General features: G+C 33.9%; 3 protein-coding genes across 3 annotated transcripts; all 3 read left to right on the top strand.

The window, feature by feature from the left end:
- Positions 1-395: 395 nt before the first annotated feature.
- On the top strand, positions 396-2015 carry LOC142613368 (protein OXIDATIVE STRESS 3 LIKE 4-like). The gene is made up of 2 exons (XM_075785693.1): positions 396-1167; positions 1454-2015. The coding sequence occupies exons 1-2, from the start codon at positions 812-814 to the stop codon at positions 1905-1907; spliced, it is 810 nt and encodes a 269-aa protein (XP_075641808.1). The 5' UTR covers positions 396-811; the 3' UTR covers positions 1908-2015.
- A 5418-nt stretch (positions 2016-7433) lies between these two features.
- On the top strand, positions 7434-8731 carry LOC142612257 (uncharacterized). Its single transcript, XM_075784374.1, has 2 exons — positions 7434-7583; positions 7700-8731. Exons 1-2 carry the CDS (start codon positions 7434-7436, stop codon positions 8729-8731), a joined length of 1182 nt encoding a protein of 393 aa, XP_075640489.1.
- Positions 8732-12485: 3754 nt separating this feature from the next.
- Positions 12486-14721, top strand: LOC142612855 (uncharacterized). The gene is made up of 2 exons (XM_075785024.1): positions 12486-13045; positions 14389-14721. Exons 1-2 carry the CDS (start codon positions 12674-12676, stop codon positions 14569-14571), a joined length of 555 nt encoding a protein of 184 aa, XP_075641139.1. The 5' UTR covers positions 12486-12673; the 3' UTR covers positions 14572-14721.
- The last annotated feature ends 129 nt before the right edge of the window (positions 14722-14850 follow it).

The following is a 14850-nucleotide window of genomic DNA, read 5'->3' as shown; positions in this document are numbered from 1 at the left end:
TGATATTTTGTTTTGATAATAAAGAACTATCATCAAGAACTGACGCTATAAGTTAAAACTTTTTTAAAACAAACATAAAAATATGATAGGGTAATATTAAAGACTTTATTATTAAACCACTAATAAACCACAAGAAAAATAGTGGGTAATTGAAATAAAAGGACATTGGAGACAAGTGGATATACATGTACAAAATTTATAAAAGCTTGGGGACCAGTTTTGCAGTAAGAGAAGTCCCCCAAAGCTTTTGATCTGATCCAACAAAAGGAAACAGGATAAGTTTTATAGATTCATATATATTTTCTCTGGTCATTGTCTTTGCCACGTAATCCCGAACGTGTCAAAGGACGTTGGTGCCTATTTCGATGCCGGCGGACGTTAGCCTTTTCCTTTTTGCATATTAATAGGATTACATAGCTTACACATCTCTCTCTCTCTCTTTCTCTTTCTCTCTCTAATATTATTATTATTTTTATATATATATATAAATTCATGTGTTAAAATTCTACAACTATTAATTAGCTCCAACCCTATTTCTCTTTCCTCGTGTTCTCCTATGTTGAAAATTGAAAAACCTAATCCTTATCCTTGTTGTCTGTAAAACTCTTATTAACCTACACCCACTTCCTCCTTATCCTGCGCACCCTATCTACCCTGTGTCTTTCTTGTAATTGATGAGAAGCAACCCTATAATCTGGAAACCTAAAAGGAGAAGAAGACGAAGAGGACAAGGGTGAGGAGGGTAAATCTGTAGAAAGTTCCAAAACAGCAATTTCGATCAGAACGTTTGATTATTTTTTTTGTGCCGTTAATGATGGAGGTTCTACTAGGAGGTCCCACGTTTAGCATCGAGGTGTCTCCGTCGCCGACAACGACAAAGTACGCTGTTGTCGTTTCGTCAGCTGCGATCGGTGATGTGGGTTCCGCGATCCGAAACGAAGTCGGGTCGGGGTTTGAGATCCGTGAGCCCGGGAAGGCTCCGGAGGAGGAAGAAGAAGAAGAAGAAGATGAGGAATCGTGTGAGAGTTCGTCTTCGATCGGAGTACCCGATGATAGCGAAGAAGATGATGATGATGAAAACGATGGCGTTTCGTCCAAGGAGGTCCAGAGCAATTTCAAGCGTGGACTTGGTTCTTTGTCTTCTTTGGAAGACTCTCTTCCCATCAAGTAATTATTTGAAAATTTTGCTTTTTTTTTTTTGTGTGAAATTATTTAGTTTGTGATTATGTTGATCTTCAAGTTTGTGTTTTTCGTTAATTTTCTGTTTGATAGTTGGGTAACAAAAAAAGCAGTTAATATTTCTTTCTGCTTTTGTTGCAACTTCACAAATGGAATATCTGTTTTGATTTACTATGTGAATTATTGTATGAAAAAATTGTGTCTTCATGAAAAAGTTACGATTTTTTTTGGAACAAGTTGTGATATGGGTTTGGGTTTTTTGGTACATGTACAGGAGGGGATTATCTAATCACTTTAGTGGGAAATCAAAGTCATTTGCTAATCTATCAGAAGTGGAAGTGGCTAGTACAGTGAAGGATTTGGAGAAACAAGAGAACCCATTTAACAAGAGGAGGAGGGTTTTGATTGCTTCAAAGTGGAACACAAGGAGATCTTCCTTTTACAGCTCCTTCAACCCTAAATCCATGCCTCTATTGGCTCTAAACGAAGATGAAGATGAGGACGAAGACCATGAACATCATCAAGAGCGGCAAGAGTACCCATCATCTTCATCTTCTTCCTCACCTTCTTCTTCATCATCATCATCTGAGAAAAAACCACAAGAAGATCGAAAACATCAAGAGAGAATACCAAGTAAATTGCAAGATAGGAGGCTCTTGAGTTTCAAGTCAAGGAGTTGTTTTTCTCTCTCAGATCTGCAAGAACATGATGAACAAGATCATGATTAGGCATTAGCTAAGGTTTTTTTTTTTTTTTTTTTATAAATTTTTTTAGCTGTTTCTGTGACCGCTCAAAAACCATAAAAAATAACTAAATAATATTATCCTTCTTTTTAATTTGTGGAGACTTCTAGATTTTGAAGACTTTTATTTTTGGTATGCATATGGATATACATGATCTTATGGATATACATGATCTTGTGACGTGGCATTATAATTATCATTTTTTTTTTTTTGTTTCTAGAGTGTGCGACTAGATATTTGTTGTTGGAATGTCCTTATGTATAAAGATTAAAGACCCTCTGCAAAAAAAAAAAAAAAAAAAAAAAAAAAAGGATTAAAGACTAAGAATTCTCTCTTTATCCAGAGAGAAAAAGAAAAAGAAAAAGAAAACAAATTCTCTCTTATCCTATTTTTAGACCAATGCAAGAATTTTCTATTTTGTGTAGCTAAACTTGGGAGTTTGAACAAAACTATCAAAACTTTTCTTTGCAGTTGGTTAAATTTACATTTGGATGGAGTCATGATTTTTGCATTGTAATAAACGATCCAAGTCGGGCAATTGAAAGTTGTAAACTAGTCAAGTATTACTAGTACAGAAGTGTTAGCTAACTATAACGAGTTAGGTTTGAGTTTGTTCATTTTCTTGTAAAACTGGCTAGAGTTTGTTCAAGCTTTGCTTTTTCTTTTTTTGGTCAAACAAGATTGAGCTTGTTAAAAATCTTATAGGTTATTTGAGGTAACTAGCTAGATACATGATTTTGTTTATCAACTTGTAAATTAGATATCTTACAAATTTATTTATGAACTTACATTATTCGATATCAAGTTTATATAATTACATAATTTAATATCGAATTTATATAAATATATTTTTATACATGTATATATAAAAATATATAATAATATTTATAAGTAACGAATTATAATTGACTTTTAACTTATTTAATAGTCAAATTTAAATTTGGGTTTCATGTTTACTGGATTGCGAAATAAATAGACATAAAAAGATTTTTTATTACTATTTTTTTAAGTCAAAAGGTAATTATAAACAATACAGTTCATTTATTATAGCACCAATATTGCTGGGTTGGCCTTAGGTTTATGAACCACAAATCGGCTCATCTTAATCTTTGGTTCGATAGAGACACAAGTTCAAAAGTTGATGAATGCTGCTTATTAGCAATTGATGGAAAATGCATATTATGTAAAATTTACAATTATTTTGATAATGCATGCACCTTTTGTAGGCATATGAGGGGGAAAAAAACGTTGGAAAGTGTTTCGAATTTAAATTTATAGAATATTTTAAACAACAAAGTACAAGCACTATTGTTTAAAGTAACATAGTATATACTCATTTTGTATGCACAAAAATAATATTTTAAAACATCATTAATATTTAAGTAAATATTTACTATATACATTTTGATATCTGTTTAAATTGTTAATGACATGATATATTCCAATTTACACTTTTCAAAATAGATGGAAAGATATTCAGAAGTCCATGGTGGAGTCACAGTATAAGAGATCAGGATCCTAATCCTTTAAGATTAATCTAATTTTTCTAACCAAATTTTAATTATCATTGACTGAAGCGTAAACTTAGTTTAAAAAAAAGTTTTCGTGTCAAAACATGTGCCTTATGAATAAATTTTAATAATGTTTTTGAAAAATATAATGAACACTATTAAGTTTCATAACAAAAGTAATGTTGTGAAGTAAACACTAATAAATAAATAATTAATTAGGTCAACAAAATATCCTCATTTTTTTTCTTCATTAAAATTGAACTACCCTCATTTTTTTTTCTTCGTTAAAATTGAGCTATCAAGAATGACCGATTAGTCTAAAGATGATATTTTGACAATGGTTTTTAAAAAGCGAATATATATAGTATTAAATTTAAGTAGGAATTCATACATTTTTTTTGGGTATTTTTAAATATGTAATAAATTTTAATAATGTTTTTGAAATATATAATGAACACTATTAAGTTTCATGACAAAAGTAACGTTGTGAAGTAAACACTAATAAATATATAATTAAGTCGGTCAACAAAATATCCTCTCTTTTTTTTCTTCATTAAAATTGAGCTATCAAGAATGACCGATTAGTCTAAAGTTGATATTTTGACAATGGTTTTTAAAAAGTGAATATATATATATATATATATATATATATATATATATATATAGTATTAAATTTAAGTAGGAATTCATACATTTTTTTTTGGGTATTTTTAAATATGTTCTATGCAAGAAGGGTGGTACAAGCTAGTTAAACAACGTAAATAAAATGTATTATCCCTCCTTGTAGCATTGATTGACTGCATCTTAATAAAGATATGAGTTTGGTTAAGACATTCATTTTTTGAAACATTTTCTTGAAAATTGAAAAAATTATTAATATTTTTGAAATTTTTGAAATTTTTTTTTAAAAATAATTAATTATTGTGTCTTTAAGGTAAAGTCGTATAGATATTAAGTTAATAAAACACATGCACGCAAGACAAGATAGATCAGGTGAGATAGGAAAATTTTTGCCACCTCAACTGAAAAAAATACCCAAAAATGGACGGACACGAAGTGCAAATTCTAGTCAATCTCAGACCTTTATTCATATCTTTCACAAGAAGTTATGATGTAGAACTCAGCCTGTGTTTAACAGCAATTATTCCATCTAATATGGTAAGTGATTTGATTGAATGCAGAATTGTTTCACTACGTAAATAACTAAATATACGTAACATCGGTTATATATATATGGCTTGGAAGCAACAAATTGTAGCCTTCAATCTTTTTGGTGGCAATGACAAGAGCTAGGAATTGTTCATTGTCATTACATTGCGGTAGAGATGCGTCACACAACTGAACTGACAACATAACAAGAAACATCGAGTAAAGTTATAAGCATTGATTGATTATACACCACCCGGATTGTGACTTAATGATAGAAGTCTTCCATGTATTGTTTCACTTAGTGGGCTGTTCGAGCGATAATCTCAATAAGACTTTGATAGTATACATGGTTTTACATATTGATACGTGCTATGAAGTGGATGAATAAGGGGACAATATTTTTTTTTTTCAGATAAAAAAAAAGAAAAAAGAAAAAAAGAATTGATTACACGGTGACAGTGCAAGTGTCTTTGTTCATCCTAGGAAATAATAATGATAGTTTACGGAGAGTGTGGCATATTCCCAGGTATATCTTGTGAGAGATCGGAGCAGATCTTCTGGGAACAACGTCAATGCATGGGATTCAGATCCTCTAGAGTTCTTAGGGTACTCTACCAGTAGAGTTCATTAAATCCTAACCACTTTTTAATGATTTAATGGTTTAGATTCTGCCATGTCAGCATTTCATTAATAATATTCTTGAAATAATAAAATAATGTTGTAAACAAAACAATTAAGATGATTGTTAATGAAATGCTGACATGGCAAAATCTAGACCATTAAATCATTAAAGAGTGGTTAGGATTTAATGAACTCTACTTGGTAGAGTACCCTAGGAACTCTAGAGGATCTAAATCCCAATGCATGTCTATTTTCTTTTGTATGTGGTTAATAAGTATGGTCGGGAAGTGAAGTGTGTCAACCGCAACCGTCACTACCAATAACTCTATCCTTGTACTAAACAAAGAAAATATGCATCACTTTGTTATCCTTTCCTTATTTTAATAGTAGTGTTGCAATTTAATAGAATAACTCAGAGACAAAACTTATGCCCAGGATTTCATGTGCTTCTCTTTAGATTTTTTTTTAAAAAAAATTCTGTCGTGTGGTGATTTAATTAAAAATTATATTTTCATTCTACAAGAAAAAAATTTCATGATAAAATGTTAAGATGAGAACCTAAATAACACTTGAGTACTTTACCTAAATTTTACCCATAAGTTGGTTATTAAATTGGATTTAAATCATCCAATGGTTTGAATTTTACAGTCTTGAATGAGATTTTCACGTTATAGAGTAGTTCTTAACTTCTCAAATAATTTACCTTGTATAATACAGCTAGATTTCTATGACATCCTAGGTGATTTTCACGTTATTGTGCTTTCAATATCAAACTCTCTTTTAAACGATGTTTATGTTTTTTTTTTTTTGGGTACTTATTATTATTATTATTATTGAAAGTGGAGATTTTTTTTTTGGGTCAAAGAAAGTGGAGATTTGAATTATGCACAACATGGATTAAAATTTTAGAACTAATTAGTATTAGTATTTTCATGGTAGACAATATTATGGTGTTTTTAACGAAGATGTTTATAATTTAAATCTCGTGGTAGAGCCACGCAGGGCCAAGGGGGGTCATGGCCTCCTTTGCTTTTTCAATTTTCGCTTATAATATGTAATATAAGCATGATTTGCACACAAAAATCACTTACTGCTCCCCCCCCCCCCCCCAAATCTTAGAATTTGATCCCTGCTCCTCAAAATTTTGAAGTAGTCCAGTAAAGCCCAAAATATTTAATTGGTACCAAAAACCAAAAAAAAAAAAAAAAATTGATGCAAAAAGAGACCCAAAAAACATTTTACTAAAAGCATTATAAATAAAGGTAAAAGTTAGCTGAAATAGTACAGTGAGACTCATGAATAGTACTAAAAAGTGCAGTAAGACTCATAAATAGTAACAAAAATATACTGAATAGTATAATTAGTTGGTGAAAATAATCTTTACCGAACAAACACTATGTGTTGTACATTGTATTATTGTACTTTAATAATTTAAAATTGCTTGTGTTTGAAATCACGGAGAAAAGCTGTAAAAAATTGTGGTTGTCAAGTTTTTTTTTGGGGGGCTGTCAATTTCTTTACCATTTTGTTTATAACTTAATATAATAATATATTATTTTTGGTATATTAAATTGTTGTTGAGCACCATTTACTATGCTGTTGTGTGAATGAATAACAGTGATGTTAGTACCCTTTATATAGAACAATGCTTTTTTTTTCCTCTTCTAAAGGACTAAGTTCTCAGTTCATTAGTCAGGTTAAGCATACTTGGGGAATCAATACGTTGCCTCAAAACTCCACTTATCTTGGAGTTCCCCTCTTTCTTTCCAAGAGTAGAAATAAAGATTTTAGATTCATTAAAGAGAAGCTGGATAACAAGCTATGTGGCTGGAAAAGCAAAAATTTATCTTGGTCAGGTAGAGCTACTCTCATTAAATCGGTTGCTCAATCAATTCCAATTTATGTCATATCTACTATTTTGCTTTCTAAAGGCTTGTGTGACCAACTTGAAGCTTCAATTTGTAGATTTTGGTGGAATCCAAATGCAAAATCAGGTTCGTACTGGACTCCGATGTCATGGTCGTCTTTATGTTGGCCCCAAAAGGAGGGAGGCTGGGGTTTTAGAAACTTCTGAGACTTCAACCAAGCTCTCCTCTCCAAATTTGGCTGGTGGATTGTTTCAGGAAAGGATTGCCTTTGTGTTCGGGTGTTGAAAGCAAAATACAAGGTTTGAAATAATTGGCTTTCCCTCACTTTTTCGGGTAAAGCTTGACCTTTTTGGGAAAGTTTAATGGGCATCAAACATCTTGTAGCTAAGGCAGCTTGTTTTCAAGTTGGGAATGGTGCTTCAATTCGAATCTGGTCTGACCCTTGGATTCCCAACTTCCCAGGCTTTATTCCTACTCCTAAAGAGGGTGCTAACTCAGATTTGGCCTTAGTGGTTTCACAACTATTAATGCCAGAGCAAAGGAATTGGGACATGGCCAAATTAAATTATTTTTTTGAAGAACTAGTGGTTGAGCTAATTCTAAAAGGAAGATTGTTGGGCTTGGACAGCTTCAAAATCCGGGTTGTTCTCTGTTAAATCTGCTTATTGGCTCTCGAGAATGGTTTCTCCTCCCTCCAATATTAATGCTAACTTGCTGCCCTCTAAAGAGAATTGCTGCTAACTTGCTGCCCTCTAAAGAGATAATTAGCAGATTTAATGAAAGTATGGATTTACGCTGCCCTCTTTGTAATTCAGCTATGGAGACAACCTTGCATATATTTACGGTATGTCCATTTGCTAAATCATTATGGTTCCAAAGCCAGTGGGGGTTGAAAATGGATGTTTTGAATTTTGATTCCCCTTCGGAGTTTGTCAAGTTCCTTTTATCTCCGACTTTTGCGAGTAATTTTTCGCCTAGCCATAGAGAGGAATTTTTGTTATTTGGTGCCATCCTCTGTGATGTTATTTGGAAGCAAAGAAATCGTTCCATATTTGAGAACGTGGACATAAATTTGGAAGGTGTTGCAGCCAAAATTTTCAGCCTTTTTGTTGAACATAAAAGTGCTAGACCACCCCTTGTTAGACCTCAAGTTTCTTTAGCAGCCTTGGGTTGGAATTCTCCACCGAGGCATGGCTTAAAAATAAATGTAGATGCTGCTGTTGGTCCAAAATTCTCTGTCATTGCTACGGTCACAAGAGATTGGAGAGGGAGAGTGGTGTTTACTGGTTCAAGGAAAGTGAACACCACCTTCCCTCTTCAAGTTGAAGCGGAAGTAGTAAGATGGGCGCTCACTTTGGTTCCGGACTTGAGGTGTGATTCTGTCTCAGTGGAAATTGATTCTCAAGTTGTGGCCAATCTCATTTCGAACTCATCAGTGCCTCCCCTTTGGAGAATCAGGTTTCTTTGCTTTGATTTGAGGTCCTTTTTGTCTAGTTATAGTAATGTTGTTGTTAGTTGGGTGCCTAGGATATGTAATGAGGCAGCCCACATTTTAGCCAAGTGGTCTTTATTTTGGAAGTTTTATGGCTCTTTTGATGTTAGCTTTAGCTCAGACTGTTTCTCCCCTATTGTGTTGAGAGAGTCTAGTGGCTTGGTGTAGTTTGTTTCTTTCTTAATAAAATTTTCTGATTATAAAAAAATAACAATGTTTTTATTGTATATATATTTGGTTTTGAGAATTTTTTAATTGTTTGGTTTTATCTCATTGCATTTAGTAGTTTATACTTAATTATTCATAATTTTTTTTAAATTGGCTAAAATTTGAGTAATTTTTGAAAGAAAAAAAATCCACAATCTATTCCTAATGCTGAAACTTTAGATATTGAACACCTTAGAAAGGCTCCAAAATGTGAACTTAAACAATTAGATATTGCTTCTTTAAATGTGATCTTGGATTTCAACAATATAAAACATGAGATTTTAAGTGATTGTTTAATTGTGAATGTAGAAAAAACACTGCTGAAAAATTTGTTTTAGAATCAAATATAAATGATTTTAGTACCATGAAAGCACGTTAGATACAACTCTTTGATCATAAAAGTTTTTTTTTTCTTAAGAATTTTTTTATGCTTAGCTTGGCCCCCCGGGAAATAATCCTAGCTTCGCCACTATGTAAATATAGGCTTGTAAATGAGCCAAGTCAAGTATTAAAAGTTTAGGTTTATTTATTTAATTTTATTTTGAACATGGTCTAAACTTATATTTATCACCAAACAAGATTGTGTGTTCAAGTTTGGTTCATTTTCTTGTCGACAAGCTTGAATTTGTTTGCAAGTTACTACATCAACTTATGTTGAGGTCCAAAATGTGACAAAGGAACCTGACCCATGAAGACAAGGAATCCAGCCCATGAAGACAAGAGGGGTCGTGGGCCTTAACAGGAGAAAGCTTGGCCTATATAAAATAAAAAGGGACAAAAAGCCTAGTGAGTAAAAAAGTGATAGGGATAGATGAGGGCCTCAGGATCAAGACCCAGTGAAGGAACCAAGGGACCTCAGGCAAGGCAAAAGACATGGAATAAGAGGAACGACGGTCTGAGGCTTTTTCAAGTTCATCATTAGCAAGAAGGAATCCATCCCATTTTTTGAAAAATGCTGAACCAAGAGAAGTCAACTTCAAGGCACCAGAACCTTTCAAATGTCCTTTTAAAGCATGGGAAGAAGATTATGGAACATTGAGCTTAGAATAGAATCTGGGTTTGTCCAAGAAAGGAGCTTCTATGAGTAGAAAGCCAAAGGATGAACTTTTAGATACGAGTTCCCATGAGAGCAAAATAAGAAGGAATAATGAAATGACCAACCACCAACGTTTCAGGTAAAGGAAATTGGCTCTAGGACCTAGAAGAACAAAGGGAGAGAACAATAATTTTGAAGTCCTCTAAGAGTAGTATAAAAGAAAGAAGCAAGGAAGACAAAAATTGGGGCATTCATTCAGACATACAAGTGACCATGAGAGTAAGGATGTCAATTTTGCCCCACTCCTCCCCGTTTTGTCTTGCGCGAGTTTTCCCCACCTTGCAAAGGTGGTGGGGAGAGGATGGGGGGAGATTGTAGCCCCACACCACGAGACAGGGCAGAGATGAGTTTAGATTTTTTAGGCCCACCGTGCCCCGCCCCGCCCCACCCCTCGTTGATAAGGGTTAAATTGTAATTTTTTCTTACCCTAAAATCCTATAATTTAAACAAACATATTATTAGTTTATTTTATTCTACCTAACGTGGTTTTCTGCCTTTTTGTTTTCTCTAGCAATGTTGGAAATAAAGTACCAATTTTAACATTTTCTTCTGTTTTTATTTGAAACAAATTTATATACCATTGAATCATTGATTTTGTACTATGAGATTTTTGTTTTTATTGTGACAGTGTCTTGTTAAACAATTGTGTACGTTGTATGGCCATAGGCCCATTGTGGTTGGGCCCAAGGCTATACGGTATTCGGGCGTAGGCCCATTGTTGATGGGATTTGTTGGTGCGGAATGTGCACCAAGTTATATTAAGGTCTATTTGAGCCCCGGTGCCATTATTGCTCGGGTGTAGACCGAAATACATTGATAGTGCCTTAGGGAATGCCGTTGCCTAGCACCATTCGGCGTCTAGCACTAATTCCAACATTCATATTCCTGTTTCCAAAGCAGGGCCCTAATCCAAACGAGCCCTACTTGCACGAGGATTGTTGGAAAGCAATTATGGTTGACCCACTAAAGGAAGACTATAAATAGAGGAAAGGTAATAGAAAAGGGGGTGAGACACTACAGAGAAAAAGGGAGAGAAGAAACAGAGAAGAAGGAGAAACTATTTGTGAGATCTGCTATTCTTGTAGGCCTTTAGCTTACTTCTCTAGGAACTCCCTATTGTAAGATACTCAAAAACCCACTACAACAAGTAAATTGTGAGCATAATTAAGAGGTTGGTCCAGTAACAGGGAGGCATGCACAAATTGAATAATGTTATTTAGTATTTGCTAAAAATTATTTTGATTTGATGGATGTAAATTTATTTGTAATTTCAAGTAGATTTTTATTAATGAAATAGGTTTTATTTTAAAAAATTAATAACTTTGGGCAAATCAACAAAAAGTAGAGTTTGTAAGGTGGGGCGGGGCTTTGCTAGGCCCCTAGGGGCGGGGATGGGGTAAGAATTTTTTTTTCGTCATGCAGGACGAGGTGGAGACGGGGGAAGACAAAACCATGTGGGGCGAGAGTGAAGATCCCATCCTTCGGCCCGACCCTATTGCCATCCCTACATGAGAGAAATACAAGAAGAGAGTTTTAAGTTTTCAGAGCCTTCTAGTTGATTTCATTAAGAGGATAGTGGCAATGGAGAAGGTCTTGTGTCAAAATATTTAAGGAGCCACTCAATTCAAAGGGACTCAAACCTCACAAGTCTTGAGAACCCAAAAAGGATTAGTCAAGTCTGTGATCTTTGAACCTTATTGGACAGTGTGGAATGTCCTCACATAGTGGAACCTAATGTATATTATACTTGACTTAATCAAATGAAATATGACATTCTTTAAGTCATTCATGATCACCATTGTTTACTTTGCATTGTGTATTTACTGTTCATTCATTATTTTTTCAACCAATGTATATATATATATATATATCAAGTTTCATGTTTATGAGTTTGTTCGCAAATACATTATTATGTGTAAGCTTGACTCGTTTAATAATCGAGTCTAAACAAGTGAATATGAAAAAAATATTTTCTCTAGTCAAGCTCACAAACTATTCATATCAACTTGGTTCATATGCAGCTTTATTCAAATCCACTTCTTAAAAACCCTAACTATAAAAACTAGTCTCATCACACGTGTTTCGCACGTACAGTGAGGCTTTTTTTTTTTTTTGGTGTCATAATTTTCACTTATTTCAATTTGAGGTTTACACTTTTTTTCCACAATAATTGTGCATTTAGAATTACTAATATTGCCAAAAGTATTATGAAGCTAACTTTAAACTTCCTTCAGTTATTTTGGTAGTAGTTATCTGAAACTCTTGTCAGAGATAACATGGTTTTTTTTTTTTCTAAGAATCTGAACTTGTTTTGGGATTGGACGTGGTATTTGAAATTTTTTGGATTTTTTTTACTTTCAATTTTTTTAGTAGAGTAGTTATCCGAAACTTTTGTTGTAGATTTGTAACTGTTTTTTTTTTGTTTTTGGTAAATTTGAATGTGGTTTTTTTTTTTTTTTAAATGTCTAACCTTACCATTTAAGTTTTACAAACTGGTAAAGTTGAGAGTAATTTGGGCATTAAAATTGAGGGTTTCAATCAGGAGAAACCCCTTAAATAGTAGTATAAATGCTTTTAAAAAATAAATAAAAAAAAAAAATATTCTCATAATTGGTTGTCTAATGGTGGATATTTAGAGGAGAAAGCCCGAACTAATTTTTTCTGAGGCCCAATTTTAAATTCATAAAGAAACAAGTAAAAAAAAAATCTCGAAAATTCAAATCCAGCCCAATAGCAAGAAACAAGTAAAAAAGAAAATCTCGGAAATTCAAATCCAGCCCAATAGCTGAGCTGAGCTGAACCTGATCATGGCATCTCTGACCTCGCCATTTCGTTTCACTCTCTCCATCAAGTCCAAATCCAATTCACGCTTTCCTTTCTCAAGCTCCGGGATTAGATTTAGGGCACCGAGTCGAATCGGCTTTAACTCAATGAGTCAACCCGCCGCCGGGACCCAGTCAGCGCCTTCCCAGGACGACGAAAGCGTGAAGGTGGAGAAGGACAACTCAGATGTGCTGGTTCAGTACGTGGTGCTCCGTCGAGACCTGATCGACACGTGGCCGCTCGGGAGCGTGGTGACACAGGGATGCCATGCCTCCGTGTCTGCCATTTGGTCCCACAAAGACGATCCTCACACACTTCAGTATTGTAGTCCCCAAAATATCGATTCTATGCATAAGGTGAATCCTCGTCCTCCTTTCTATTTCTGTAAATTGAGCTTAAGATAGAGTTTTAGACATAACTCATACCATTTTAGAATTGTTGTTGGCATTGAGTTTGAGAGAGAAAAAGAGAGCACACAACGGATCTAGTGTACATTTGGTAACAATTTATCTAACTTTTTCCTGAAAACTTTTTACTGAATTAAAAGTTATTGGTTATTTCCGTACATATATAATTGCATCTTAATGTGATTTGACCTGACAATCTACTTTAATGAAAAGTACTTAGTAGTTACATCTTTATTACAATGACAATGTTTGTTATGATGACATATTTTAGGGTATGCATGTATTAAATTAAACTTTGGTCTAACATTAGACTAACCTTAGGATTACTTTTCTTGCATTACAAGTAAGGTTGTTAGAAATGGGATAAAGATTATGTTGCTTGCATTACAAGTAATTTAGTACAGTGAACCTAGAGTAGGATAATGGACTTGGGAGTTGGGGCCTTGACTAGGAATGAGTCATAATGTCTCTATATGTTTGGTGGTTGATTTGGGTAGTAATAATATTTATGTTTGGATGACTTAGACTAGGATCAAGTCTTGTTGGTTAGGAGTTTGGAAAGAAACATTTTGCAGGCTTGACTTTTGTGCGGATTGGTGACTGTTATCTTCTCCCTGAGGCATAACAGGAACATGATTTTCATGTGCTTGGGCTTGTTGCACAATTCAAAAGAAGATTTACTTCTTTACCAGTGTTGTGAATTAGGGGAAAAATGGAAAGTCAAACTGTGGTGTGAAAGAAAATAACAATTTCAATAAATGCGCAATTTTAGATGGTGATTCTCTCATATCTTGCATGTTCATGGGGATAATTATACTGCTGTAAAAGGGTTGCATGTTCATGTTTTTCATTGTACTAATAAGCATACCTTCCAATTTTTACTGCTAGAATGTGTTCCATAACATCTATATAAAGTTAGTATCGACCGGACCCATGTCCTGATCAATGCTCATCTCAATATCTGCTCTAATATGTTGTTGGTATTTCATGGAATGTAAGGGTTGCAAACCATAACCAAGACCTGCAATTTATTGAAATTTTCATATCTACCAGATAATTGTCTTCAATAAACCTACTTGTAATTCACAGTTGCAGTGATTTTTTCTTAGTTATACTGGCCAAGTTGGTTAATCTGTTAAATGCTAAAAGTGATTAGAAATGATGCCTTCAATAAACCTACTCGTTATTCCCTGATATTTCTTACTTTTACTTTCTAAGTTGGTCAATCTGTTAAATGCTGAAAGTGATTAGAAATGACAGTGTTTTGAATGTTTTCTTTATGGAATATGTAGGTTACTCTTGAGGTGAAGGGTGAGCCTCAAATTTTGAATTTGTCAGAAAAACTCACAGCTGGTGGCATCACTCATAAACTGTGGGTAGAACAGCCTGAAAACATTCCAACTTGCCTTGCTACGAAGCCCTACCCCAAATCTATAGTTTCATCATTTTTCAAGAAGTTGAAACTATGTAAGTGATGTAACTAGATTACAAATTTATTTTGGTTGGTTAGGACTTTGGAATCCCTTGAATTTTTAATTGAGTTGGTGAGATTTGAGTTTGAATTTCTATTACCTTAACCTTTTTTTAAAAATGAGAATCACTAATACCTTATCCTTGATATTGAAGAGTTGGTGTTAGAATTGAAGCAAATCTTGCAGTCTGATTACCAGCCTCCTTGCTATGTATTGGGTAGATGAATACACTTTTAGGGGTCCCTAAACCCTAAACCACACTGATACCCGCCCTAGGACATT

This window comes from Castanea sativa, chromosome 10 (genome assembly GCF_040712315.1).
Source record: "Castanea sativa cultivar Marrone di Chiusa Pesio chromosome 10, ASM4071231v1".
Lineage (NCBI taxonomy): Eukaryota > Viridiplantae > Streptophyta > Magnoliopsida > Fagales > Fagaceae > Castanea > Castanea sativa.
Note: the sequence above shows the minus strand (reverse complement) of the source record. Positions and strands in the feature narration are given on the sequence as shown.

What these genes read in the sequence shown, in the direction of transcription:
- LOC142612855 (XM_075785024.1), top strand. Translation starts at nt 12,674, where the DNA reads ATGGCATCTCTGACCTCGCCATTTCGTTTCACTCTCTCCATCAAGTCC. An exon ending in ATATCGATTCTATGCATAAG is followed by an intron (nt 13,046 to 14,388) that starts GTGAATCCTCGT and finishes TGGAATATGTAG; the next exon opens with GTTACTCTTGAGGTGAAGGG.
- LOC142613368 (XM_075785693.1), top strand. Translation starts at nt 812, where the DNA reads ATGATGGAGGTTCTACTAGGAGGTCCCACGTTTAGCATCGAGGTGTCT. An exon ending in GAAGACTCTCTTCCCATCAA is followed by an intron (nt 1,168 to 1,453) that starts GTAATTATTTGA and finishes GTACATGTACAG; the next exon opens with GAGGGGATTATCTAATCACT.
- LOC142612257 (XM_075784374.1), top strand. Translation starts at nt 7,434, where the DNA reads ATGGGCATCAAACATCTTGTAGCTAAGGCAGCTTGTTTTCAAGTTGGG. An exon ending in ACTCAGATTTGGCCTTAGTG is followed by an intron (nt 7,584 to 7,699) that starts GTTTCACAACTA and finishes GGGCTTGGACAG; the next exon opens with CTTCAAAATCCGGGTTGTTC.